Below are 27,400 nucleotides of genomic sequence, written 5' to 3'. Positions count from 1 at the left end.
AAGGACTAAACAAGACAGGGATTTGCACGAAATGCTAATGAATATGTATATATGCAAATTTAGAATGACTATAGCTCAAATTATGGGACGCGGGTGGCACTGTGGGTAAAACCTCAGTGCCTAGGACTTGCTGATCATAAGGTCGGCGGTTCGAATCCTGCCCACCTAGCAGTTCAAAAGCACCCCTAAGTGCAAGTAGATAAATAGGGACCGCTTTATAGCGGGAAGGTAAACGGTGTTTCCGTGTGCAGCACTGGTGCTGGCTAGCCAGTTGCAGCTTCGTCACGCTGGCCACGTGACCCAGAAGTGTCTTCGGACGGCACTGGCTCCCGGCCTCTTGAGCGAGATGAGCGTGCAACCCTAGAGTCGATCACGACTGGCCCGTATGGGCAGGGGTACCTTTACCTTTACCTTTATAGCTCAAATAACAATAAATCCATCTCAGCATAATGGGGAAGACTGTGAGCTGTGTGGCAGCTCAATCTGCTGTCCATGAGCTTACTGTCGATGGGCAACTTCAAGGCTCCTCCTGTCCCCCTTCTTATGGCAGAGCAAAACATTTGGCACCAGCTTGTCTGTGTCAGAAAAAAGCAGCAATGCAAAAGCCAGCTGCAGGTGGCTGGAATGCAAAACAGGATGTTGATGTCTGGAACTGTACTATTGGGGGAAAGGGGCAGTCTATTCTCTGTACTGAGCACCGGATGTTAGCTCAGAGTGTCATCTGACCTGTACTGGAAGTACAGGGGTGGAGTTGTGACTCTACTGCTGGAGTCTGGAGAGTGCAGACACGTTTCTCTGTACTGCTGAAATGACAGGAATAAAAGACATGTAAATAGACTCCTGTCTGTCTCTTTTCCCCTCCCTGGGGGAATGCAGGGAGGAGGAAGAAGGTGTGTTCTTCTCACGTTTGAGGAGGATCGCCGATTTATGGCCTTGCCTGTATCCTGCCGGGAGACGCAGACGGGAAGGTCAACAAGTATCTCAGCCGATTGCCCGGGGGAGGCCAGTTACCTCTGACTGCGTGCTGAGAATACTGACAGTCTGCAGGAGTTGCCAGAAGGAGGTGCACGAGGCGCGATCCCACCAGATTCATGTAGGGTTTACTCCTTAGCATTTTCTTCTCCTGAAGATATCCCACAAGGCAGTGAGGATTTAGGATCAGAGTTTTTCTTCTGGTTGTACCATGGCCATGGAAGGGGAAGCGAGGCTGCTTCATGGCTCACCATTAAAGGCTACCTTCTGGTACAGAATAACATGCCTTGTATCTCACAGCTTGAAGGATAACCCTTGGTTGCCCTGGATGGAAGACAGAGAGGGGCGTGCGAAGGTGTACACACAACAGGCAAGTAAAAACTAGCCGACTGGACAATGGTAACGTTCACACCCATTGCTCCGCCCACTTTTGCTTTTTGCCCCGCCCACAACTTACAAGTGGCCCCAAGCAGGTTGCCAACAAGGGAATGTGGACCTCAGGCTAAAAAAGGCTCCATGCTTCTGCTGTGCACAAGAGAGCCTGATTTAGTTCAATATAACTTTCGTGGCTATATGGGATTGCAGATAAACAATGTAACTGTACTTTTAATGTTTCAGTGTTAGCAGTTGCTAATGCAGAAATAATAATAATCTCTATACATTCTGGCAAGCGACCTTTGGATTTTGGCCTCAAAGCTGCCAGAAGATAACTTATTTTCAGATAAATCAGGGATGGTAAATTGCTATAAATCTAATCCTGGGTTTTATTCAACATTGTCCTGCTTTGTTTTTACTAGCTCACCCCATCTTTTCTTAAACAAGCCTTACATGGTTTTAATTTGTATGATTGATGTGCTCCTTTGAGAATCCTCCCACCTCCATTTAAGTCCCCTCCAGTGACTCAGAATTTTACCCAAAGCCCAAAGGCCCAAATGACATTACATTTGACTGCTGAGACAAAAAAATTGAATACAACCTAAATAATACATAAAAGGCCTTCATAATTAATTCACCAGGAATTTTCGGCTTCATTGCTCAATTGAGTGGTGGTGCTGGGGGTGGGGAGGCTAAAATATAATTTATTTATTTAGAAGATTTCTAACCTGCTCTTTTAAAAAAAATTATCCCAGAGTAGGGCACAAAATAACTGACAAAGCACATAATAAAATGTAAGTTATGCAAAATAATATAACATTTTAAAACATTGACAGCAGCAAAACACATTGATGCAGCAGAGATATGAGAAGGTTGCTCGGGAGGAAATGTGGCCCTAAGCAGTGTTGTACTTTGGGCTTGTGCTCTTTGCTATGCTAAAATTCACATACACACACCCCACCTCTCGAGCTCTGTTCTACAGTATTCTTGTGGCATCTCCTGCAGTTCAGCACCCAGTACAACCACATTGGTTGTGCTACCCTAAAACTTCCTCTGCCCTCAGGTTGAAAAAGGTTCCTCTCCCCTGGCCCAGCCACAGTGTTCTGCAATAACTGAAACATCCAAACCACGCCCCAAAGCAGCCCCACTTAGAGCACATTGCAGTAATGCAAACCGAGGCTACCAGCACATGAAACACTGTGGGCAAGGTATCCCTGCCAATGATTAGTCGTAGCTGATCACCCTTGGCCACTGTGACTGCACTAAGCTGTGTCTCAGGCCTGCCCAGGCAAGTTTCTTGTGTGCGCACATGCACTACAAACTGGTTCTTACAGCAAGGGTCATTGTCTGAGTCCTCTATCCCATACCCCGCAAGTGTCCCAGAAAAACCAGGACATCCTGTTTTTTTCTCGTGAGAGAATGGCTGACATTTTGGATCTTGAGCATTTTCTCACCATGATATTTCCTGGGGCAATGATCTCGCTCAGCACCCCAAAGCATGCAGTTTGGGCACCGTGCCTGAGAAAAGCGCTTTTTGGGGGGAGAAATCAGGCTGTGAAATTGTGCGAGATCATTATGTCCAAAACGGCTGCCATCCTCTCATGAGAAGAAAACAGGAAGATGGTGTCAAGGAAGATTGTGTCCCAGGATTTTGCTGTTGAGGTGTTGGAAGGTATGCTAATATCCCACTTTACACATTGGCAGTAGCAGCACTGATGATGGGGAAGAAAGGTAAAAGGTAAAGGACCTCTGGACGGTTACCGTAAGTGCAGTCAAAGGCGACTATGGGGTTGTGGGGCTCATCTTGCTTGCAGGCTGAGGGAGCTGGCATTTGTCCACAGACAGCTTTCCGGGTCATGTGGCCAGCATGACTAAACCGCTTCTGGCACAACGCAACAACGTGACGGAAACCAGAGTGCACGGAAACGTCATTTAGCTTCCCACCACAGCAGTACCTATTTATCTACTTGCACTGGCGTGCTTTCAAACTGCTAGGCTGGCAGAAGCTGAGACAGAGGAACGGGAGCTCACCCCGTCATGGGGATTTGAACAGCCAACTTTCCGATCGGCATACCCAAGAGGCTCAGTGGTTTAGACCAGTGTTTCCCAACCGGTGTTCCGCGGCACACTAGTGTGCCGTGAGACATCGGCTGGTGTGCCGTGGGAGGAAGGCGGGCGAGTCGGGCGGTGAGAGGCGGCGGCGGCGGCGAGGATCCGCGTCGAGCCGGGGGCGGCTCCGCGGTGGTGGTGCCGAGCGGCGGGGCAGCGCGCGCAAAAGGGAGGATCGCGAGACAGCGGAGGAGGAGGAGGCCGGCATGTCCGGGCAGCAGCAGCAACAACAGCAGCAGCAACTCCCGCCGCCGCCCCCTCCTCCGCCCGCTATCGCCGCCACCACCACAACAGCCGCCGCCGCCTCAGCTGCCCTCGCTCTGCTGCCTCCTCCCACCCCGGCAAGGGGGAGGGAAAAAACTTTCGCTTTTGTGCGTCCCTCCCGGCGTGACGCTGCGCGCTGACGTCACGGGGCGGGGCTTTAATGGTGGTGTGCCGCGAGATTTTTTTCCGGCTCACAGGTGTGCCGTTGCCCAAAAACGTTTGGGAAACACTGGTTTAGACCACAGTGCCATCCCCCTGACACCAGTGAAAATGATGCTAACTTGGTGGTGAGGTTCAGGCTACAGAGGTGCCCCACTGGGACCAATTTGGCTCTCTTGCTGGTGCCACCCATGCAGTCTTGATCTCCCCAGCGCCTATCCTACCCTGTCCAAGTAAGCAGCAACACCACTAGTGTCAAGGTCTATAGCTTCACCCCCTGTGCAAAGTGCAACAGCAGAGATCATTCCTTGAGCAGTCTAACGGTAAGTGTTAAAGTCAACTAGCCAAGAGGTGGACAGTTGGAGGTATTGCTTAGTAACCGTGCACAGTGGTGTGATATTTGATGAGGTATTACGTGCCATAATTGGTTGGGTAGTTCTGAGGGAGTTTTCCTCTGCATGTTTAGCTGAATGTCTCCCTGCTCTGTACAAGGTCTGAAGTAAAGCAAAAAGTAAAACCTCTCTGTTCCTTTCTCAACTATCCTGTTTTTTCCTCAGTAAAGTGATATCAAGATTTCTTTTCTCTCTGGACTCCATCTGCTTTAAGTGACTTTGCTAACACCCCCCCCAACTGCTGCAACACTGGTGAAGGCTATTTCCCATCTACTGTAAACTCTATAGGTTTTCCGATAAATCGCCTGCCCAGTTTTTGTTTTATTTTTTTACCAAAACAGCTTCTGAAGCAAAGCGTAAACCACCACTGTTTCCTTTAAATAAAAAAAAAGTTTGAGAATGTTTAGTCTTACTCTGAATTTGTGCTTATTATAGAGCAGTTGCAACTCATCTCAATAAGCAGTTGTAGCGGTGGCTGAAAGGAAGATAGTGGCCTCTAGTGCACAGTGGCACACATGACAGCCATTTTCAAAGTGGTGTCTCCAAAACTGCCCTAAGAGGCAAAGTAAGGTCAAGGGTTTGCTGATGATGGATACCGGAAATAGGGGCTCTCCCCTGGTAAATAGTTTTGCAAGCTAGTATGGTATGGTGGTTAGAGTGTTGGACATGGCCATGAAGCTCTCTGGCCAACCTTGGGCCAGTCACTGCTACTCAGCCTAACCTACCTCACAAGGTTATTGTGGGGATTAGATGAGGAAGAGGAGAATCACATATGCCACCTTCAGTTCCTTGGAGAAAAAGGTAAGCTATAAATGCTATAAATAAGAAAAATGTTTAAAATGGACAAAAACAGATTTCTTGTCTCCAAATAACCCTGCTCACATAGTAAAAAGAGTTTTCCAGACTTCTGTAACAATAAGCAGCCAAAAGAGGACCCAAAGTGCTCAGCAACCAAGACTATTTGACACAACCACTAATGGAGGTTTGTAACCAGATTATGGAGGGGAAGAAGACACCGGAAACGTGGAAAGAAGCTTTCATCACATTGATTCCTAAACTGGAAGCTGAAAAGACCCAACTAAAGAACTACCGTCCCATCTCACTCCTAAACGTGGATTATAAAATCTTTGCAGACATTTTGGCAAGTAGGTTTAAAAGAGTGCTAAATGAAGTAATTCACAAGGACCAGGCAGGCTTTCTCCCAGGCAGACATTTGTTTGATAACACTAGGAATATCATTGATATTTTGGAACTTTTGCAAACAAATATCAATACAAGAGCAGTGTTAATTTTTATTGACGCGGAGAAAGCCTTTGACAATATTTCCTGGAGGTTTATGAAGAAAAATTTGGAAGGGATGGGAGTGGGACAGGGGTTCGAAAATGGCATAGAAGCAATCTATTCAGAACAAAAAGCTAAATTGATTGTGAACAATGTGGTGACAGATGAGTTTAAAATTGAAAAAGGAACACGGCAGGGGTGTCCCCTATCCCCTCTGTTATTTATTTCAGTCCTGGAGGTGCTTTTGAACATGATAAGGGAGGACCGGCTGATAAAAGGAATACATGTCAGAGAGAAGCAATATAAACTGAAAGCTTTTGCAGATGACTTGGTTTTGACATTACAGGAGCCAGAATCTAGTACAAAAAGAGTATTAGAACTGATTCAAGAGTTTGGTCGGGTGGCGGGATTCAAGCTGAATAAGCAAAAAACCAAGGTTTTGGTTAAAAATTTGACACCTTTAGAAACAGATGAGTTTCAGAAAGAAACGGAATTAACTGTGGTTAAAAAAGTGAAATACCTGGGGATAAATTTGTCTTCCAGAAACTTGAATTTGTTTAAGGACAACTATGAAAAATGTTGGTTAGAGGTTAAAAAGGATTTAGAAATTTGGTCAAGATTGAAACTTTCCTTGTTGGGTAGAATTGCAGCAGTAAAAATGAATGTATTGCCAAAGATGTTGTTTTTGTTTCAGGCCCTTCAGATTGTGGACAGAGCTGAATGTTTTGGTAAATGGCAGAAGGATATTTCGAAGTTTGTCTGGCAGGGCAAAAAGCCCCGGATAAAATTCAAAATACTAACTGATGCAAAAGAAAGAGGGGGGTTTGCCCTGCCAGACTTAAGGTTATACTATGAAGCTGCAGCCTTCTGCTGGATGAAAGATTGGCTGTTACTGGAAAATACTGATGTCCTAGATCTAGAGGGGTTTGACAATGCTTTTGGGTGGCATGCATATTTGTGGTACGACAAGGTTAAGATTCACAAAACATTTAAAAACCATATTGTCAGAAAAGCAATATTTATGGTCTGGATAAAATACAAAGACTTATTAGAAAGTAAGACCCCGAGGTGGTTATCACCAGTGGAGGCCAAGGCCCGAAAAAGACCCAATATGGAGACCGGTTGGTTGAAATATGGGGAAATGTTAGAAAAAATAGGCGACAATTGGAGATTACAGAGCTATGAAAAAGTAAAGCATAAGGTGCAAGACTGGTTTCATTATGCTCAAATTCAAGAGATGTTTAAGTTGGACAAAAAAACAGGATTCCAGGTGGAAAAATCGAAATTAGAGACAGAATTGTTAGAACCAAAGACAAAGGTACTTTCGAGAATGTATAACTTGCTGCTTAAATGGAACACTCAGGACGAGACAGTTAAATCCGCCATGATAAAATGGGCTCAAGACATTGGGCATAACATTATGTTTGAGGACTGGGAAAGGTTATGGACCACCGGTATGAAATTTACGGCATGTAGTGCCCTGAAAGAAAACATTCTGAAGATGATATACAGGTGGTACATGACCCCAGTCAAGCTTGCTAAAATATACCATTTGTCTGATAACAAATGCTGGAAATGTAAGGAGGCGGATGGGACATTCTTCCACCTCTGGTGGACCTGCCCAAGGGTAAAGGCTTTCTGGGAAATGATTTACAATGAGTTAAAAAAGGTATTTAAGTATACCTTTCCTAAGAAACCAGAGGCCTTCCTTCTGGGCATTGTCGGCCAGAAAGTGTTAAAGAAAGATAGAGTATTTTTTATGTATGCAACAACAGCAGCAAGGATACTTATCGCAAAGCACTGGAAGACACAAGATTTGCCCACACTGGAGGAGTGGCATATGCAATTGATGGACTATATGGAACTGGACGAAATGACTGGCAGAATCCGAGATTTGGGAGAAGAAACAACGGAGGAGGACTGGAAAAAATTCAAGGACTATTTACAAAAATATTACAAGTTATATGAATGCCAATAATTTGCATGACCTGGGAAACTAAGCTCCAGCAATAAGATTTTGTATATTGGAAATTAAGATATGACCTGGAAAGGACTAAAGTTTAAAATAATATTGTGTTTAGTTTAAAGTAAAAGTAAATTGATAATAAGCATTTTGAACCTAAAAGAGATTTATTTGAAAATATTAATAACACACGAAACAAGCCATTAATTTGCTGACATTTTATTGTTAAGAAAGCAGGGTGAGGGAGATGTGGGGAAGTCCAGTAAGTTATGGAAAAATGTAATTGAAAGTTGGATTTCTTTTGTTTTTCTTTTCTTCTTTCTTCTTTTGATGTTTGATATGATAACTGGAAAAAAGCAATAAAAATATATTATAAAAAAAAACAAAGTGCTCAGCAACCACAGAATGTGGCCTGGCTGTTGTGGGAGGGAACGGAAAATCAGGAGAGTGGCCAGATGGAGTGGAATGGAATACCCTGAGAGGGCAGCGCATATGTTGGGATGGACACTTTTTTTTTTAACAGGCCTGGGACAAGGTGGCAGTGAGATCAGGGCTGTGTGGTTAAACCGGCAGAAGAGCTGTATTGCCCCAACCTCACCATTGCCCTGCCCCCAGCCCCATCCAGGAAAGCAGGAGCAGCACAAGTGTCAGGATGGTGGCTTCATAGCTCCATCTCACTAAACACAGCCACTACCAAATCCTGAACATCAATGCTCCACGCTGAAACATCATGTTGCAGGTCCCACTGCCTTGAAGAAACTTTTGTGCAACAGGTGGATGGGGGGCATTTTAATAATCATAGAATCATAGAGTTGGAAGAGACCACAAGGGCCATCGAGTCCAACCCCCTGCCAAGCAGGAAACACCATCAGAGCACTCCTGACATATGGTTGTCAAGCCTCTGCTTAAAGACCTCCAAAGTAGGAAACTCCACCACACTCCTTGGCAGCAAATTCCACTGTCGAATAGCTCTTACTGTCAGGAAGTTCTTCCTAATGTTTAGGTGGAATCTTCTTTCTTGTAATTTGGATCCATTGCTCCGTGTCCGCTTCTCTGGAGCAGCAGAAAACAACCTTTCTCCCTCCTCTATGTGACATCCTTTTATATATTTGAACATGGCTATCATATCCCCCCCTAACCTCCTCTTCTCCAGGCTAAACATGCCCAGCTCCCTTAGCCATTCCTCATAAGGCATCGTTTCCAGGCCTTTGACTATTTTGGTTGCCCTCCTCTGGACACGTTCCAGTTTGTCAGTGTCCTTCTTGAATTGTGGTGCCCAGAACTGGACACAGTACTCCAGGTGAGGTCTGACCAGAGCAGAATACAGTGGCACTATTACTTCCCTTGATCTAGATGCTATACTCCTATTGATGCAGCCCAGAATTGCATTGGCTTTTTTAGCTGCCGCGTCACACTGTTGGCTCATGTCAAGTTTGTGGTCAACCAAGACTCCTAGATCCTTTTCACATGTACTGCTCTCAAGGCAGGTGTCGTTTTAATATTTTCCCGTTTAGATTAAAATGAGGATAGATGAATTTTTAGAAGTTTGATTCTATTAATGTTTGATTTTTTAAAACGATCGCTTTCCCCGTTTTTAGTTGCTTTTATTTTAGCAGTAAGCCGCTTTGAGTCCCTGTCAGGGGAAAAAGCAGAAACGAAATTAGGCTTTATTTCACCCTGTTCAAAGACCCAATTTGGAACCCCCTCGTTATAAATTCTCTCTCCCGGGACGGCGGAAGATGGCCTGTCCATTTAATGAGGTGGGTTCTTTTCTCTTCAGCCTCCCTTTCTCTGACTTTTTATGTTTAAGAGAAAGAATTAAATCTTAGGAAACACACAAGCAGGCGGTCAGATTCTGGGCTAACTTTGAAAGAAACAGCATGGGCTTCTGCCCTCATAGAGGTAGAAGATTCGCCAAAAGCACTGCTAGTTCCTCTTGACACACTTCCGGTCTAAAATGGAACAAGTTCTCCACTCAGGCTTCCCATGCAAGGTATAGGCCTCTTCCCTCAAATGACGCAAGCGAGCGACGCCCATGGAGAAGCCCCTAACCAACGGCGGCCTTCAATCTTTTACCGTAAGTTTAGCCTGTGTGTGTGACTCTTAACTCTTTCTTATCTCTCTCTGGTGACTCCCTCTGAATACAGACAGTCCCTTTACGACGTCTACGGGTCCTACAATCTTTCTCCTGCGCATGCGGATGTCTTGCCTCATCTCCGATTCCCCCCCCCTTCCTCCTCCCGCGCATGCGCTCTTCCCTCTCCTCCTGCCGAGCTGCCGGGGTTAAGGCGGCAAGATGGCGGCGTCCTCTGTGTGCCGGGCCGCGGGTTGTGTGGCCAGCCGGGCCCTTCTTCGGGGTCCTCACGCTCCGGTGAGTGCCTGACCGGGTGGGCCGCTGACGGGGTGGAAGAGGAGGAGGAAGGGGCGGCGGTGGTGGGCAGAGGGGGAGCGGACGAAGCGGGGAGTGTGTGCGGAGCCCGGGGGGAAGCCGCTCGCGAAGGTCACGGCGCCCGTCCAGGCCGCCCATTTCACCAGCCGGGCGAGGCCTAGTGGCTGAGAGCTGCCGGCGATGGAAGCGCAAATCGTGACATTCTACAGATATCGTGGGTTGCAGCCCCCCCACCAACCTTCACGCCCCCCCCCCCCCGCTGCTGCTGTTGCTGGGGCGGTGCTCATTTTGACAGCATCGCCACGTACCCTCCCATATCCCCACATTGGCCGTGTCCTTTGGAGCAAAAATAAAACGTGCCTCTGAGCACCTGCAGAGTGTTTTTCCTGCGCCCCGAGCAGCCTTTCTAAGACTTCATAAGAAGGGGCAGGGTTTCTTTCTGAAGTCAAGCGGTCCAGTTCATTTTAGGCGTGTAGTACTGACCACATCTTGCTGGGTAGCGTTGTGGGAACACAGTCCAAAAAAAGAGGAAGAAACATGTTTTCCGAAACATTTGTGGCGGTAGTCCCAGAGCTCTTAAATTCATTGTTGAGCTTAAGTGAGATTGGGCAGAAGTTGCCAACTTGCCACCGTTATGCGGATATAAAAATCTCTCCTTTTTTGTTTTTGTGTTGCAAAATAAGCTTCTGATGTGCGCATGTCAGATTTGATTCATGGGATAATGGAATTAGGAGTTCAGTTCTTTTAATGAAATTTGGGGTTGCTTTAATTGTTAGAGACGTTTCCCAAATGATTACATTGAATTTAAATAATGAGCTGTTTCTGTCATCAATCTATGTAGAAAGATAAGCATTATTTTGACTTAGTATTTGGGGCAAGTTTAATACCTTTAAGTTTAATGTTCTGCTACAGGTAATTTATATGCTTTGTGGTGTTCATTTGTGTATTTCCTCAAGTGCATTTGCAAAGATTTAATGTAGCAATTCACAAGTTTATTTGGGGAAACCTCATTTTTCACTTTAAAAGATGTAGTTTTCAGTACTGGAAGGAAGATTTCATAAGGCATTCTTTTTAGTTAATAGTACAATGATTGTAAAGCTTTTTTCTGCAAATCCTCCTGAACAGGTAATTTTGGAGTTGATGTATTTGGCACCCCTCTGTGGGTGGATGGCATTGGGGTCTACGAAATGCCTGCTTCCGTTTGCAATTTCAGTGGCTAGGGAGGCATGACATAGAATTGCTCATCATTACACTTTGACGGATGCACATGCTAAGCTGGTGGGCAGTAATCTGAGGCAGTCCTATTTATGAAAGATGTAGGTTATAGTGAGATTTATACATTAGAACAATAAATGGGACTGGATGGAGAATTTGTCATTTTCAGTTTTGTAATTTAGATACCACTTACCTGCTACTGCCAAATGGCAATATCTTTAATAGCAGCACCTTTTATAGTGACTATTGACTTTGAGTGCTTTGGGCTCTCCTTTATTGCCAGGGCAAATAACTGGGTTTTTGCAGAAAGCTAAATTTTAAATAGTTGTTTATAAATGTTTATTGCAATGTTGTAGATGGGATGTTTCAGATCTTAGAGACAAAATACAATAAAAGTGTGCTACATTCAGCTCAGTCAGTGGAAAGTTGTAAAGCCATCTCTCTGTAGTGCTTCTTTATATTTAAAATTGAGGTTGATTGAACAAAAATTGATTTTCTGCTGTGTTGGACCCTTATAGAAAGGAATTGGTTAGGTCAGTTGGATACCGGTGATGTAATACAGTGGACGCTTGGGTTGTGAATATGAAAACGTATAACCTGAAGCGTCTGTAACCCGAGGTATGACTGTACTGAAAACTCCATACAGGTATATGATGTATGCATATACCATGGTGTCCTCTTTCTGATCAGAAGTTATTTTTTGTATTAATGCTGGGATATTTTTTTTGGTGGTGGTCACATTTCATCAGGTGGTTTCTGTAACAACTTAAAATTGCATACAAGTAATTTTTCACATGTATCTGATGTCTTTATATGACTCTTCGTGTATATATCTTGTTATATGAATTGTGCTTTTGACAATAAACTTTTCTTTAGCCAGCTTTATGGAGTTTGACAAGAAGAGGAAGCACTGCATCTTATGCTCAGGTGCTGCATAATATTCCTGAGACACATGTCACCACTCTAGACAATGGCTTACATGTGGCTTCTGAACAATCTGGCCAGCCTACTTGTACGGTAAGCATAATATGGGGTTCTGAAAATTATTAGAGTCTCTGTTGTTTCAGTTGGGCCTATCTTCAGTTAAAGTTTGCTATTTTTTATTGAAGTGCCATCTTTCTGAGTTTCAAGTTAAAAAGTACTATTTTTGAAAAACAGAAAAGAAAATTCTAAAAGATAAATATCAAACTAAATGAGGAGCAAACACTAAATAATTCCTCTCACTGATTCAAAAAAATGTTCTGACTTCAGTGACTCTCCAGGAAAAGGAATTCACAGCTATGAAGCAGCAACTGACAGTGCATCTTTGGATTTTGCTTGCTTGCTCTTTGCTTGTTGCTGATCAATGGCAGTGATTCTCAGATTTTATTCTGAAGAACCCTAAGGTTCCTGTGGAAGCTTATCTGGGGCTTCTCCGTGAGAAGGCCAGAATGACAGGCAAATGTTCCTGAAACATGCCCAGCGCAACTGATCTACTCTTCAGCGTATAGCCGTTGAGTATTTTCTTGGGTTCAGTTTCAGTTCAGGCAGGGCAACAGTGAGGACCAGCTGGCTGAGCCATTCCCTAAAATATGCTTCAGAATCTTCTACAAGGCACACAGGACCTCTGACCTCAGTAGACAAGTCAACGTGGAAATATTTCTCTCAAGGTTAATGTCTATAAATAACTCACCTAGAGTGGTGATAGACATTGTAAGAAGATACAGGAAGAACGTATCTTGGTCATATGAGGTTTGAATGGCTCTGAAAAGTGTATGAAAGGCTAGTGAAATTCTGGAGTGTATTACGCTTTTGACATCCCATTGGCATATTTACTGGTTTCTGCCCATTATAGGCTTCAAATATTCTTAAACAGCAGCCCTGTTTTTAGGGCTTTAGTTTTAAAGACAGTTTGCTGCTAAAGGAAAGAATTGCTCTTCTTACTAAAACACTCTTCTATAATGTAACTGGCTCACTTGGAGTACCTTAAGGCCATGGAGTAGAATAAATAACTTCAGCCAGATTGCTAGAAACAGAGACACCTTTATTGTTCTAATAAGCTGTACCTACACTCAAGCCATTCCTAGGCATAAAATAATAAAAGGCAATATATGACAATATTTTAAAAGGCATTGCTGCATATAATCAGTGGGATAAAAATTAAGATTTTAAGAGCCTAAAATAATGAAAAGGTCTTAGTCTGGCATGAAAACAGCCATAAGAAAGGTGCCAGGCAAGCATCTTTGTGGTGGCTATTCCACACCAGGGGTGCCACCACTGAGGAGGCTTTAGAACCAAACCCCTGTTGTACTTTCAGTTCCAATTATGCTTTGAACAAATTCAATTAGTAGAAAGGCTGTGCCTCAGTAAGAAAAGCCTTTGTAAACTACAAAATACAGGGAGAAATAGGGATTTAAGAGTGTAATTATTCTTTGTGTAGTGGAAATTGTAGGTAAACTACTGCTTTCTGTGCACTCTGTCTTAATAGCAGACAAATGTCTGGAAAATTGGTCTAATATGTAATGTATTTACTCATTGTTTCTTTTTTTGTCAGGTTGGGGTGTGGATCAGAGTGGGAAGCCGCTATGAAACTGAGAAGAACAATGGAGTTGGCAACTTTGTGGAACACCTGGCTTTCAAGGTGAGGTGACAAGTTATTCTCTTCTCAATATCTTCTATATATTTTTGGAGAGTTGTTTGTCTGTTCACTATGTATTTGGAGACCTCTGGCGCTGTGGGTTAAACCACAGAGCCTAGGACTTGCCGATCAGAAGATTGGTGGTTCGAATCCCTGCGACGGAGTGAGCTCCCAGTGCATGGTCCCTGCTCCTGTCAACCTAGCAGTTCGAAAGCACGCCAAAGTGCAAGTAGATAAATAGGTACCGCTCCAGTGGGAAGGTAAATGGCATTTCTGTGCACTGCCCTGGTTTGCCAGAAGCGGCTTAGTCATGCTGGCCACATGACCCGGAAGCTGTACGCCGGCTCCCTCGGCCAATAAAGCAAGAGTAGTGCCGCAACCCTAGAGTCGGCCACGACTAGAACTAATGGTCAGGGGTCCCTTTACCTTTTTAAGGCTATTGCAACCAAATTTTGCATGATGTTTCCTTAGATCATGGAGCAGGCTTTTGTCTTGTTTGGATACAGTTGATTGGCATTTTGAATCCTGCTAGCCCCGTCAGCTAGAGTTCTGTTAAGCAAGGATCTTTCAGTCAGAATCCTTAGGATCTTAGCAGCCTGCTCTCCTTCCTCCTTCCCTAAGCATGATATTGCCTCTGATCCTTTATATCCCAGTCCACAAACAAACCAACAGCAAAGATACATACTTTTGCTTTAATGCCTTTTACAGACCAGTATAACTGGAATTCACACTTTACCTCGTTTGTTTTTTAGTATCTCATGAAATATTTATCAGCCAGCCAAGGTTAGCTCTAGGAAGCACATTAAGCGCATATTCCCTCCCAATTTCTTTTACACAGTCTTATTTCTTGACAACCCACATAAAGATAATCAGGACAATACAAGTTAATAGGAAAAAGAAAGACCAGCATTGGCAATGAGTGCATGACTTTGCTGTGATCTCTGGCAAGGACTTCTAGAAAAATCAGATTGATTGGATCATACCTATCTGATAGTTTCAGTGTATTTGAGAAGAGCATGAATAACCTTTATAACGCTGCACTGATTCTTCTCTGATCCACCATGATGTGTGTCTGTAAATTTAATCAGCCTGTTTTTAATTAATGTTTCTCCCATTCTCTGTGGCTGAAATCAAATTCTCATATTCCACTTCGTTGAGGAGAAAGAATAAAAATGTAATAAAGTGAATACCATGTCCTTTGTGTGGTGAATATTATTTGTACATATCCTGTGCTTACCACATCAGAGTGAATTCTTTAAATGCTTAGCATTTTTAAGGCATTCTGAAAGAGACTACTTTTTAAAGATTTTTTTTAATGGACTTAAATGCTCTGTGGCAGTATTTTGTGACTGTTGAGTTGAATTTGTGTTCTGTTGTGCAATTTGAGAGTTTCCACATATGTTAAAAATTCTGGTGCTTCAGCTACTGTTACGTACTCATTATGCCCCCAGATATCCAATTGTTTGTCTATCTGTATTTCTTTAGGGTACAAAGAAACGCCCTGGTCTTGAATTTGAAAAGGAAGTTGAGAGCATGGGGGCACATCTCAATAGTTACACCTCTCGTGAGCAGACTGCCTTCTTCATGAAAGCGTTAGCCAAAGATTTGCCCAAAGGTAGTGCCATTGGGTTGTGTTATTTTACACTTGAGAATTTGGCAGGCGGGGATATTGCTTTCTTTGCATTTGTGTTTAATTAGCTTTCAAAGGACAAAACAAATCCACAGGGTTTTTGTAGAAGGCTATATTTTAATTGCACTTCCACACAAAATAATGGCTTTTGATTTAAGCCAATTTCAGTCAGCAGGAAGCAATTTTCCACATTATAACAGTGTATTAACCACTTGGCAGCCTGTGTGTTGTGGTTTCCTAAAGGAAGTTGCCCAGGGCTGGACAAATGGTTACATTATTGCTGTCAAGAAGCAATTGCTTTCAGATGGCCAAAATTGGCCACAGTAATCCCAGCAGTTATCAAAAGATGTAAAATTGTGCTGCCTTTGCAGAAATTTCACTCTTTGATTATTTCATGAAATGCTAGTTGCATGGACCACCTACCCTATATGCTAGCAAAAGCTTTGTAGTTTAAGCACTTGAACTGTTCATTCAAGTCCATATAACAGCAACTGAGATGTAAACTCAAATGAGATGTTAGATTTTGGGAGGTGTAGGGATGGAGAATAATAGAAGCAGGGGAAGTATAAAACCAGCAGGATGGAGAAGAATGACAGGCAGGAAATAAGATGATGTGTTCTATTTGTCATCATTGGGGGTTTGGCTGTGTGGTAGCTTTATGATGCCATAAATGCTATATGCCGGTAGCAGTCTTAGAAACTGAGATATGAAATCTAGGAGCTAAATGGCACCTTAAACATAGGTTATGGGCACAAAAACAGAATGTCTAGGCATGCTTTTTAATAACAAAAATACAAAGCTGAAAATGAATGAACTGCAGCTAAAATATTATGTTCATTTTTCACATAGTCTAGTCCTTCCCCTGCCCACCCCCCTAATACTCTTAAGAGGGTTTTTTTCTCCAGTCTTAAGAGAATAGCTGGAAGTGGGGAGGCAGAAAAAAGGTACTCCTTTCCTTCCATTCTGCAGTTTTAATCTCAAATTTTGGCACAGTACTGTGCCCAGAGCTCAGAAACTGCTTGGTCTAATGAAATTTCCTATCGCAAAATGCTCCTAGAACAATGGGAGTTCCGAACATTGGCCAGTGGTTCCCACTTGGTGGTCTGTGGATCCCAGGGTGCCTTTGGCACACACCCGTCAAATGTCCAGAACATCCCATTTTGGGGGGCCGTGCTCTTGTGAAGAGCACAGCACCCGAAAACATGTGACATTGCAGTGCCCCAAAACACGTTTGGGGCACCATGCTCTCGCACAGGTCGTGTGACTCATGCAGGAGCGCAGCCCAGAAGATGCACACCCGTTTTGCACTGGGAGATGTTGGCGGGGGGAGGGGTATGGTGGCACCATTCACATACCAGAAACTACAGCAGAGATATCCACATTTTCAAAAATTAGGTCCATGGCTTGGCTTTTGAAAAACAGGAGAGCTGCAATTATTAGCTAATTGGGAACCACTGCTGCTTATCTGTGTGCAAGTTCATTTCTCGCCCAAGAATGTCTAGTTGTCTTCTCCATTCAGTTTGGCAAGAAAATATGTCTTAAGTAGCATGTCTCTTCCCACCCCCCACCCCTTTTTCTTTTCTTTTTTTAGCAATTGAGATTCTGGCTGATGTGGTGCAGAACAGCAGCTATGAGGATTCCCAGATTGAAAAGGAGCGGAATGTCATCCTTCAAGAAATGCAAGAACTTGATGGCAGCTTGTCCCATGTCGTCTTTGATTACCTGCATGCTACAGCTTATCAAGGCACTGCTTTGAGTCGGACTGTTGAAGGAACAACAGCAAATGCAAAGTAAGGAGAGCTTATTTCCTGGCTAATAAAGCGCATCTGAAATCATTTCCCCTCCACTGCTAGGTTATATTTTATGGAGGTTCTTGTTTGAAGTAAATAACTGAAATAAATGGTAAGGTGTATCATACAATACATAAGGTAGCAAGGGCTTTAACAGAAGCAAAGAGAAGGTGTGTATTTCCATGGCGAGCATAGGATACTTTATACCAGGTTAGAACGCTGGTCTACCTAGCTCAATATTGTTGACACTGATTGACAACAGCTCTCCAGGGTTTCATGCAGGTGACATTCTTGGTCCTACATGGAGATGCTGGAGACTGAACCTGGGACTTCCTGCATTATTTTAACAGATGTTGAAAAGAAGAGGGATAACGTCTTTTCAACAACAGGACTAAAAGCTTAACATACTAAACTTTAGAAAGAAGTTGCAATTGAAAGCAGATCAGTAGTGCAAGATGTTGCCAAGGACTTGACAGTCTGTATTTTTACAACTTTTATTAAGAATTGATCACTGTTGTTCCCGTTTTCCAAATACAGCATTCTGGGTGAGAAAGAGTGGCTTGTCTAATACTTACCTTCTGAGCAGAGATCCAGATTGGCATCTCTTCAGTTCCAAGTCCAATGAAATTATTCTCATGTTAATATCCATGTGACTGAGACATTGATTACAATCCTGTGCACAGTTATACATATTTTAGAACCATTGTGTGTTTTTTTAAAAAAAAAACAGGAATTAAGATTGCAGCTACTATCTGTTAGGAAGGAAAGGCAAGGTCTCCAGAGTGCTTAACATAGGAGTACTTGACTTGCAGTGGTGTAAAAACTGCACAAGAAACTCATCTCTTCATATTTAATGTATTTATTGTATTTTCATTAGGCATTTGTCCTGTGCAAATCTAACAGAATATGTTGAGACTCACTACAAAGCCCCTCGCATGGTCCTGGCAGCTGCTGGAGGTTGGTACTAGTTTACTGTTAGGAATAATTCATCTTTCTTAGACTCGTCTGATGTACAATTATATACAACTTCAATAGGATTACAGTAGGGGCCAGCATAGAGCAGATGGCAAAATATCTCAAGTCAGATCAGCCCATCAACTTCCCCTGGTGGTACTTGCAGTTCCTTTATTTCACTGACCTTTGTCAGAATTTTTTTTGAATGTTTTCTGGAAGTACACACTACACCCTATATATGCTTAACAACTGGTCAAGGAAGCTTAGAATCAAGACATGGCTAAATCATATTCCATGTCTTTTGAGTCCGTGTTATGAACTGAATGGACCACATTCCCAGTTTTGTTCCTGCTAGTACAGCATAGTGAAAATGAAATCAATAGGGCCTAAACTAACAGATAGGCCTGTTTACTTTTTTTCAGTTTCACATGAAAGCAGATAAAATATTTTTATGTAGTAAAAGACTTTTGAGTAGATAGACTTGGTGAATAAATTTTCATTGGGGTGGGAGAATTAACTTTCCTGTGACAATTTGCACTGCGTAAACTTCTGCTAAACTACAGTGGTGCCTCGCAAGACGAAATTAGTTTGTTCCGCGAATTTTTTCGTCTAGCGAATTTTTCGTCTTGCAAAGCACGGTTTCCCATAGGAATGCATTGAAAATCAATTAATGCGTTCCTATGGTCAAAAAAAGTCCAAACAAAGCCAAATTTGGTACAACAAGAGTTTATTAAGTGCTCTTTAAAGTCACACATACTGTAAAGAGCATTTCAAAATTCAAACCCAGAATTTTTTTAAAAAAACAGCAGAGTGGCCCAATGGTCACAGAAAATCATAAAAATGCAGAAAAAACCCCACAAGCTTCCAGATTCTTGCAAACCCCTCCCCAACTGTTCCCCCAGCCACCCAGCACACAGAAATTCAAATCCAGATTTTTTTTAAAAAAACAGCAAAGTGGCCCAATGGTCACAGAAAATCATAAAAATGCAGAAAAAAACACACAAGCTTCCAGATTCTTGCAAACCCCTTCCCAACACCAAGTCCTTGAATTCCAAACACCCCAACCCAAAATCCAAACCCCCCCAAAAAAGTTTTAAAAGCTTAACTTACCAAATGGCTGCAAAAGAAGTTTTGGAAAAGCTTCAAAAATCACCAAAGTCTTTAAAAACCTCAAAAAAGGCTACTATGTACACTGCGTTCTATGAGTTGCTCCTCGAAGTCAAGTCGCAACTGTATTAACGGTGTTAAGAAAAAGGAAACAAACTTGCAAGACGTTTTCGTCTTGCGAAGCAAGCCCATAGGGAAATTCGTCTTGCGAAGCAGCTCAAAAACGGAAAACCCTTTCGTCTAGCGAGTTTTCCGTCTTGCGAGGCATTCATCTTGCGGGGCACCACTGTACTTTTGTCCAAAGAGCTATCAGAGAATAGATTTTAACATGTTATGCTGCTGTCAAACAACAAAAAATATTTTTTGTATTCTTTCTCGAAAACAGAAGCCATTGTATTGTTGTCACTCCTTTTGCTTTCTTTACCAGGGGTCAGCCACAAAGAAGTCGTGGACCTTGCCAAGCAGCATTTTGGCAACGTTCCCTATGAATACAAGGAAGACACAATTCCCATTCCTCCGTACTGCCGCTTCACTGGGAGTGAGGTAGAGTCTTAAATACTTGGCATTCTCAACAAACAGAGAGTGAATCTCAGAAAGTGTCGATTTCACTTAGGCAGTTCTTAATAGTGATAAAATAGTTTGCCGACTCCTTTAGTTTAGCAAAATTGTATTCTAGTCTTGAATTCACCACCCCAGAATATAGCCTCCCTCGCTCCTTTTTTTGTCAAACCCCTCTTTTTGGGCAAACTATTGTAAGAGGCTGCTCTGTATTTATACATATTTTGAAGCTGAAAACCCAAGTATAGGATTAGAATGTGCAGGCACAAAGATCCCGCATATGGATTCCTGTGCCCCCCTATTGTTTAAATGTGCTCTGCCCTCTTCTGTGCCATCTATCAGCAATATGTGGTGAGAGAGAAGAGTGGTGAGAGAGAAGAGTGCAACAGTCTACTCCTGAAACCTGAACTCATTTCTCATGTGTGTGTTTTTCCAGATCAGAGTCAGAGATGATGATTTGCCTTTGGCTCATGTTGCTATTGCAGTGGAGGGACCAGGCTGGGCCAATCCAGACAATATTCCCCTTCTGGTAGCTAATGCAGTCATTGGGCGATACGATGTTACTTTTGGTGGTGGCAAGGTAAGTTCCTATGGGACTGGGATATCTATTTTGCATTACTTGTAACAGTCTCCTCCCACATGTATTTCCATTTTGTATGCTAGCAAAATTATACACCATTTTGCAGTTTTAGGTAGATGAACCCATGGTGTGAAAATGTGGCCTTAATTTGATGATGTGTTTGAGTTAGTTGCACATGAGTTAAAATAGCAAAGTTCAGGTAGACTATCATCATCATCATCATCTATTACTTGTACCCTGCCCATCTAGCCGGGCCTCCCCAGCCACTCTGGCCAGCTTCCAAGAGGATATCAAAAAACACAATAAAATATCAGACATTAAAAACTTCCCTAAACAGGGCTGCCTTTAAATTATCAGATCACCAAGCATAGTTCCAGATTTGCTAGGCTTCTCTGATGCTTCCACTATAAAGGAATGCCAAATCTGTTTAAACTGTCTGGAGGCTCTAATCCTTGCTGAAATCTCAAATTATGATAAAATCAAAAAATGATATTCTCCATTATAGCTATATGCTTCCAATATTTTTGTTTCCATTGAAGAGTGTATTGTGGAGATTGTATTTTCAAAAACCATAATTCCTGAATAGAGAGGGATTCTATTCAGTGAGTCTCCTCAAATCTAACACGGTCAGGTAAACATGAGTTGCCTGGAAAATGATTCTTGCCTTTCACATTCGGATATGCAGGTCTCCGGAAAAGGATAGGCTTACGGAAGGCAAGATTACATGTCTTGGATTTAAAGTCTCATTGAGGGAACTCAAATAATTTAGAGTTGATCATCAGTTCACTACATGCTTTTGCTGCTGGTGCAGTGCTTGAGTAGGTCAGCGTTCAGGCACTTTGAACAGTCAAGACTTCTTGATGTACCTGTTTGTGCTATCTTCATGCACTTAGACAATTCAGCTACTGCTAGTCATGAGAATAGAACCACAAACTGTTGTGTGTTTATCCTTGACTATCAACATGAATATAAATCTGAGAATGTGCTCCTTGATGTCTTTCTGGCAGGTGTCGACGAGGGTTGTAGCTCGTTGTATGTCCCTTGCATATAGAAACCCCAGGCTCAGCCCTTAATATCTCCAATTGATCTGTTTCTGGTTAGGGTAATTGAAAATGGGACAAGTGAGACAATGGTCTCATTCATTGTATTCAGTCTGGTTTTTAAAAAACAAAAACAACAGCAACAACTAGTGCCCCAAATTTGGGGGGTGGAGAGAGCAGTGACTGCAGTGCAACATGAAACTGCTTACTGAGCAAGGGAAGGATTTGGGATTCTCACATGGCAAGTTTGCAACAAACTCCAAAGCAGTAATTGCCAGGCTATCCCCTTTGGTTTTTTGACTTACATTCTCATAGTATCTGTGCAACTGAGGAACAGTCTCTGTCACAGAGTGCAGGTGGTTTTCATCCACAGTCACAGTGGTCTATGATGTCTGTGTTTTCTGCTTCCTTAATTTTAACTTCTTGGTGGGTTTGGTGGGCAAACCAGATGGCCATAACTGGTCATAATTATTTTACCTACAGAATCAGTCAAGCAGGCTGGCTAGAATTGCTGTGGAAAACAAGCTGTGTCAAAGTTTCCAATCCTTCAACACGTGCTACTCTGACACAGGTCTGTTCGGTTTCTATTTTGTTACTGATGCTTTGAATGTTGAAGACACACTGCACTTTGCCCAGGGTGAATGGTGAGTATGAGCTCATTGCCAGCTCTGTTCCTACAAAACTTGCACTGCAGGGGAGTCAGTACATTGAGTTAGCTTTACAAAGACTAGGTGTAGACAGGACAGTACTGTATAAGGCTTCACAATGTATCTCACTGCAACCTATCTATGACACGTGCAAATCTCTTGGGGCCATAGGTATTGAAAATGTCAATTAAGTCTATTGAGGAAGAAACATCCATTACATGTGTTATATAGAAAAGAATATGAATAACATTGAGGGCTGATATACAGACATCACCTCATTCAGGATATCAACTCATTTGTCCATGTTTGTGCTGCCTTTTGATCACTTCTTATATGGCTTGCACCTCTCAGGTTTTGTCTACTGATTAGTAACCATAGTAAAGATTTAATATTGAGCCTACGAAAACATGAAAGGCAGAGTCACCTAAAAGTGGTTGGCATTTGATTAACATTTCCCCTCCGCTTCCTGTGCAGGATGCGCCTCTGTACCAGTGTGACCGACAGCGAGGTGAAGAGAGCAAAAAACATTGTTCGTAACACACTGATGGCTCAACTGGATGGTATGATTTGTTTTAAAAAAGTTGGGGAGTTCCTACTTTGCACTTTCTGAGTGGATCTTTGAATGTTTCTCCAGGTGCCTGACTCTCACTTGGACATAAAGCCCAAGCTATTTGACGTCTATAAATTCTAGTAAGCTTTTTCCTGTTACCTGTCCATTGTGTGCAACCTCTGGAGCAGGAAGGCTACTGTTGGTAACGCAATTATCTGCCCGTCAGAAACGACACAGTCTTTCTTCTGCTCCCTCTTGTCTTTATCACTTGGTTCAGATTCGGAGCTTCCTAGATGAGATCCATTTGTCTCCATGATAGAAAATAAGTGGAGCTGACATGAGATTAAAATAAGTCTCAACTATATGAATTTTAGTCCGCTTGCATATGGTTAAGATCATTACCTTGGATGAAGCAGAAATATGTTATAGGAACCATCATCTTTGAAGAACCAGTCCTTCCCAGGAGAAAAGCAGGGAGTGTCTCTTAAGATAGTCCTGGGACTCAATATGACACTCCAGATACTTCTATCTGACCCTTGATAATGCCACTTGTTTGCCTGGATTCTTGCCTCCGGCCAGAAACAAGTCTATTCTATTGTAGCTTTCTGAAATGAATTTCTAAAAAGACCATATAACAGGGCCTGTTATATGGTGCTGCTTGCATAGTCTTACATAATGTTCTTTACATCTTAAAACACAGCTTAAGGTTTCCACTGACAATTGACAAATTCATATATTCCAGGTACCACTCCTGCATGTGAGAATATTGGAAGCCATCTGCTGAACTACGGACGCCGGATATCTCTGGCAGAATGGGATTCCAGAATTTCTGTAGGTATCTTTATTAAATGAAAGGAGAAGTTAAATATACTTGCATTTCTGGAACATAATGCTTGTCATTGAAAGCTGGACCTTCTGCATAGTTCCTTTTTAACAACAACTAACCTGTTTCCCCAAAAGTAAGACATACCCCCAAAATAAGACCTCCCCGATAATAAGGCCTCTCCCTGAACATAAGGCCTCCCTGGAATATGTGTATCGTATTCTTCTTCATGGAAAAATAAGACATCCCCTGAAAATAAGACCTAGCACATCTTTTGGAGCAAAAATTAATATAAGACACTGTCTTATTTTTGGGGAAACAGGGTAGGTGGTTATGTTCAACTTAAGTATCTGTACAGCATATGTAACCACCTGCTCATCAGCAGTGAACTTAGAGAACTCAGGAAATCAAGCCTAGATCTGGAACCCTGATCACAACATACAAAAATGTTTAGTAAAGCGTGTTGTGATTCTTGAAGTTCAGTGCTGGCATGTTTGAGGCTAATTGGACAGGCGCTGCAGAAAATTATGAAGCTTCCCTATGTATCTTGAGGGAAAGACATTGTAGATGATCTTAGAAATCGCTGAACCATGTGAGATCCTTCCAGCTTGAGAGTTCTGCCAGCCATGACACTTGGCTAGCAGTCTGCTGGGTAGTGGAAAAGTAATACCTCCGACTTTATTGATTGAAGTGTAATCCTCTGCTTTTCTCTGACACTTCTAGGCGGTTGATGCAGCAACAATTCGGGAAGTCTGGAGCAAATATCTCTATGACAGATGCCCAGCTGTTGCAGCAGTTGGTAAGTGGTTATGCCTTGTATGTTTTCATCTTCTTGGGAGATGAAAAAGGACATAAATGGTAGCTGCTTTCATTAGAAACCTTGGTTGCTGGGGGGCGGAGGGTGTTTCATAACACAACTTACCTATTTTGGCCTTTATTTGGCTTCATCTCTGTTTGAGCTGCTTCAGATTAGCCATGCCAAATTAGTCACCTGCTGCATTTGGCGAATCAGGTTTGATCTGAGCACTTGAGGCAGTACAAGTCTGCACGCCACCCTTTTTACATCTCCCGTTACGAGGGAGCTACGATTTTAACCGAGAAGGGCTCTGGCAACATTTGTAAAATGCTTCATTTGGGGTCAGTTTCATTTATGCAACACTAGCAGGTGGGCTGGCTCGTTGTAGCAGCATTCCTGCATCTTTGACTGCCAGCCAAGGAAACGCTTCCCTTGGAAAACCTGCCTGAACAGCTTGGTTACTTAAAGGAGCTGGTGATTCCTCCATTGCACACTGCAGTCATTAAAGTTTCCACCTAAGTCTTCAAAGCAAAGCTCTTTGGAAGGGGCTTTCCAGACAAAACTGGGAGTCTATAAAATCCCCTCAAACACCATATTGTCTGAGACTTGGATTTTGCCCTGTTGTTGAATCAAACATCTACTATGGGGATTTGGGCTCTGAGGAGCCGAGGACAGAGAGACACATTGTTACAATTGATCTTAAGCCTTTCATAGCCGTCGGGTAAGACTAGCTCTGCTTTAGCTGATTTAAGACCATAATAGTTTTAGTGTGGATTAGAGAGGAGCGGGACAGCAATGATGCCAGATGTTTTCCTGACTGTGTTTTCTAATGACCAACTCTCTTTCTCTCTCAGGTCCCATCGAACAACTTCCGGACTACAACCGTATCCGCAGCGCCATGTACTGGCTCCGTTTCTAGGCTATGTTGTATGCAGAATGGAAGCGAGGCAGCGAGGCTAATGAAGGGCCCTCCCCTCTGGGTCTGTTCTTGTGGGTTTCTTGTGTGCCAGTGGCAAGATGGGCTCCATGACTGCTGTACAAACATTCTTCTTTATCGTTGTGTAAGAGGTGCGTCCCAGAGAGCTAAATAAATTAAATTTAAATGGATTTGGCATCCAGTGTTTATGGCTAAATTGCAATGGAAGTGACTCATGGGGGCTGAGGGCATTTTTCTTCATCTTTCCAAGGAGGGAGGACTTTCACCGTTTAAATCTTGCTTACACTTGTCTCCAGTATCGTTTAACCCTCGCAACAACCTCTTTAAAAACTTTGTGACCTGCGCTTTGCTTTAGCTTATGAAAGGAGTTCACAGGGAAGGGAGGGGGGAAGCCTTAAGCAAGCAGGAATTAGTGTTTTTGCCTTAGTGGGAAACTGTGAGGCTTCATTCCGTTTTTTTGCACCAAATAGGCAGGAAGAAGGAGAAGGTGGCATGTGGATACAGTGGTACCTCGGGTTAAATACTTAATTCGTTCCGGAGGTCTGTTCTTAACCTGAAACTGTTCTTAACCTGAAGCACCACCTTAGCTAATGGGGCCTCCTGCTGCCGCCGCGCTGCCGGAGCACGATTTCTGTTCTCATCCTGAAGCAAAGTTCTTAACCCGAGGTAGTATTTCTGGGTTAGCGGCGTCTGTAACCTGAAGTGTATGTAACCTGAAGCGTCTGTAACCCAAGGTACCAGTGTACATGGATTTCTACTGCCGCTGCCCCTTTCCCTGCTACTAGAGGAAAGGAAGCACTTCTTTCCTTTTACCTAGAGAGCAGAGTGGTGGTGTGATGTTTTTCTCCAATGCTTTTAAAAATAAATACTGTTACATAGCCCTCAGCTGTGTTCCCAGAGCAGTTTACACAAATAATAAGATTGTTCCATTTCCACATTTAAAAGTTTTTTTTAAAATCCTCCCATAATATATATTTAAATACGCATTTGCTCAAGAACTTAAATTTAGATACACATTTTGAGACAAACTACTAAGAATTGTCACAACATTCAGAGCAGTACGGAATCTAGCGGGTGAAAAAGCAGCAAGCCAATCATTAGTTTTAGCAGTACACAGATTGGGATAGTTCACTTAGGAATTTGCAACTATCGAATCATCAATAATTTTTACCCTCACAGTGGACTTATTCAGTGGCTTTGCATTTGGTGGTTTGTTTCGACTAGATGGCAGTCCACATGTTGGAAGAGGGGGTTATTCATATATTGATTATGTGGATCAGAAGGTGCAAACCTCCAAATTCAGTATCTTTCATATGCTAGGAATATGCAGAACATGTATTTCTAAAAGCCCAGCTTCTCTTGTGCCTTTTAAATCCCACACTGAATCCAGCAAAGTTTCTCCACAAGGTGGCACTAGTTTATTACTTTTAAACTCTTGCAGCGCAGTCACTGTTAATGTTTTATTCTTGGGTTACGTATCCTTGGAAGTTCCATTTCATTTCTAGACGTTGCCCTGACAAGTGGGTTTAGGAATAATGTCAGAGCTTCCAGGAGTTAGTCATAGGACTTGAGACTAATCCAATAAATAAACCATTTGTGCCGAATCTGGGTGTTTATTTACAATCGGTGTCTGAACCTTCGGTTTATTAGGCAAGTTTGAAATTGTTAAAATGTTCTTGCTGAAATTTGTACTGAAACTGTCATTGCAAGCTCTGGCTCGTTGAATCTGCTGCTAAACATCTAAAAACTAACTTCCAGGGCCAATAAACCATTCCACCTTAGTTTATGGGTATAATTTTGCCTTAATCCTTTTTCTCCCGGTTGGTGTGTTCCATTACAGCATCTTTCTTGTACAGCACTAGGTGAACAAAATGCGTGGCCATACATATGGTCTCAGAGCTGAGGTGGAGGAGTGGACTGGTCATTTTATAGCTGTCAAGATATCTCCTACCTTCCCTTAAGCCTCCTGACATAAGACAGGGGAGGTTAATTTGGGGGGTGTTGGAGGGGTCAAGGGCCACATTAGCTCATGATTAAGGGCCACATGTTAAAGTAGGCGTGACTTTTTTTAAAAAAAAAGGACATTTGGGGGGAAATTGGGTGAGGGTGTAGTACAAACCTTTTGGCACTATAGCAGGAGATTATTGAAGCAGTCAAAATTAATTTTATTTAATGACAAGTTGGAGGGTGCTGGGTTCAGCCCATGGACCATGGGTAACTTCCCTTCTTTCTGTGGGGTACCCCGCAACAAA

General features: G+C 42.8%; 1 protein-coding gene across 1 annotated transcript; it reads left to right on the top strand.

Moving 5' to 3' along the window:
* Window positions 1-9,730: 9,730 nt before the first annotated feature.
* On the top strand, window positions 9,731-25,318 carry UQCRC1 (ubiquinol-cytochrome c reductase core protein 1). The gene is made up of 13 exons (XM_081184808.1): window positions 9,731-9,886; window positions 11,996-12,136; window positions 13,653-13,739; window positions 15,222-15,351; window positions 16,958-17,156; window positions 18,034-18,113; window positions 19,645-19,760; window positions 20,212-20,355; window positions 21,879-22,039; window positions 22,517-22,602; window positions 23,335-23,423; window positions 24,139-24,214; window positions 25,066-25,318. Exons 1-13 carry the CDS (start codon window positions 9,812-9,814, stop codon window positions 25,128-25,130), a joined length of 1,449 nt encoding a protein of 482 aa, XP_081040934.1. The 5' UTR covers window positions 9,731-9,811; the 3' UTR covers window positions 25,131-25,318.
* The last annotated feature ends 2,082 nt before the right edge of the window (window positions 25,319-27,400 follow it).

The sequence above is a fragment of the Podarcis bocagei genome, assembly GCF_964188305.1.
Source record: "Podarcis bocagei genome assembly, chromosome: 2".
NCBI lineage: Eukaryota > Metazoa > Chordata > Lepidosauria > Squamata > Lacertidae > Podarcis > Podarcis bocagei.
Note: the sequence above shows the minus strand (reverse complement) of the source record. Positions and strands in the feature narration are given on the sequence as shown.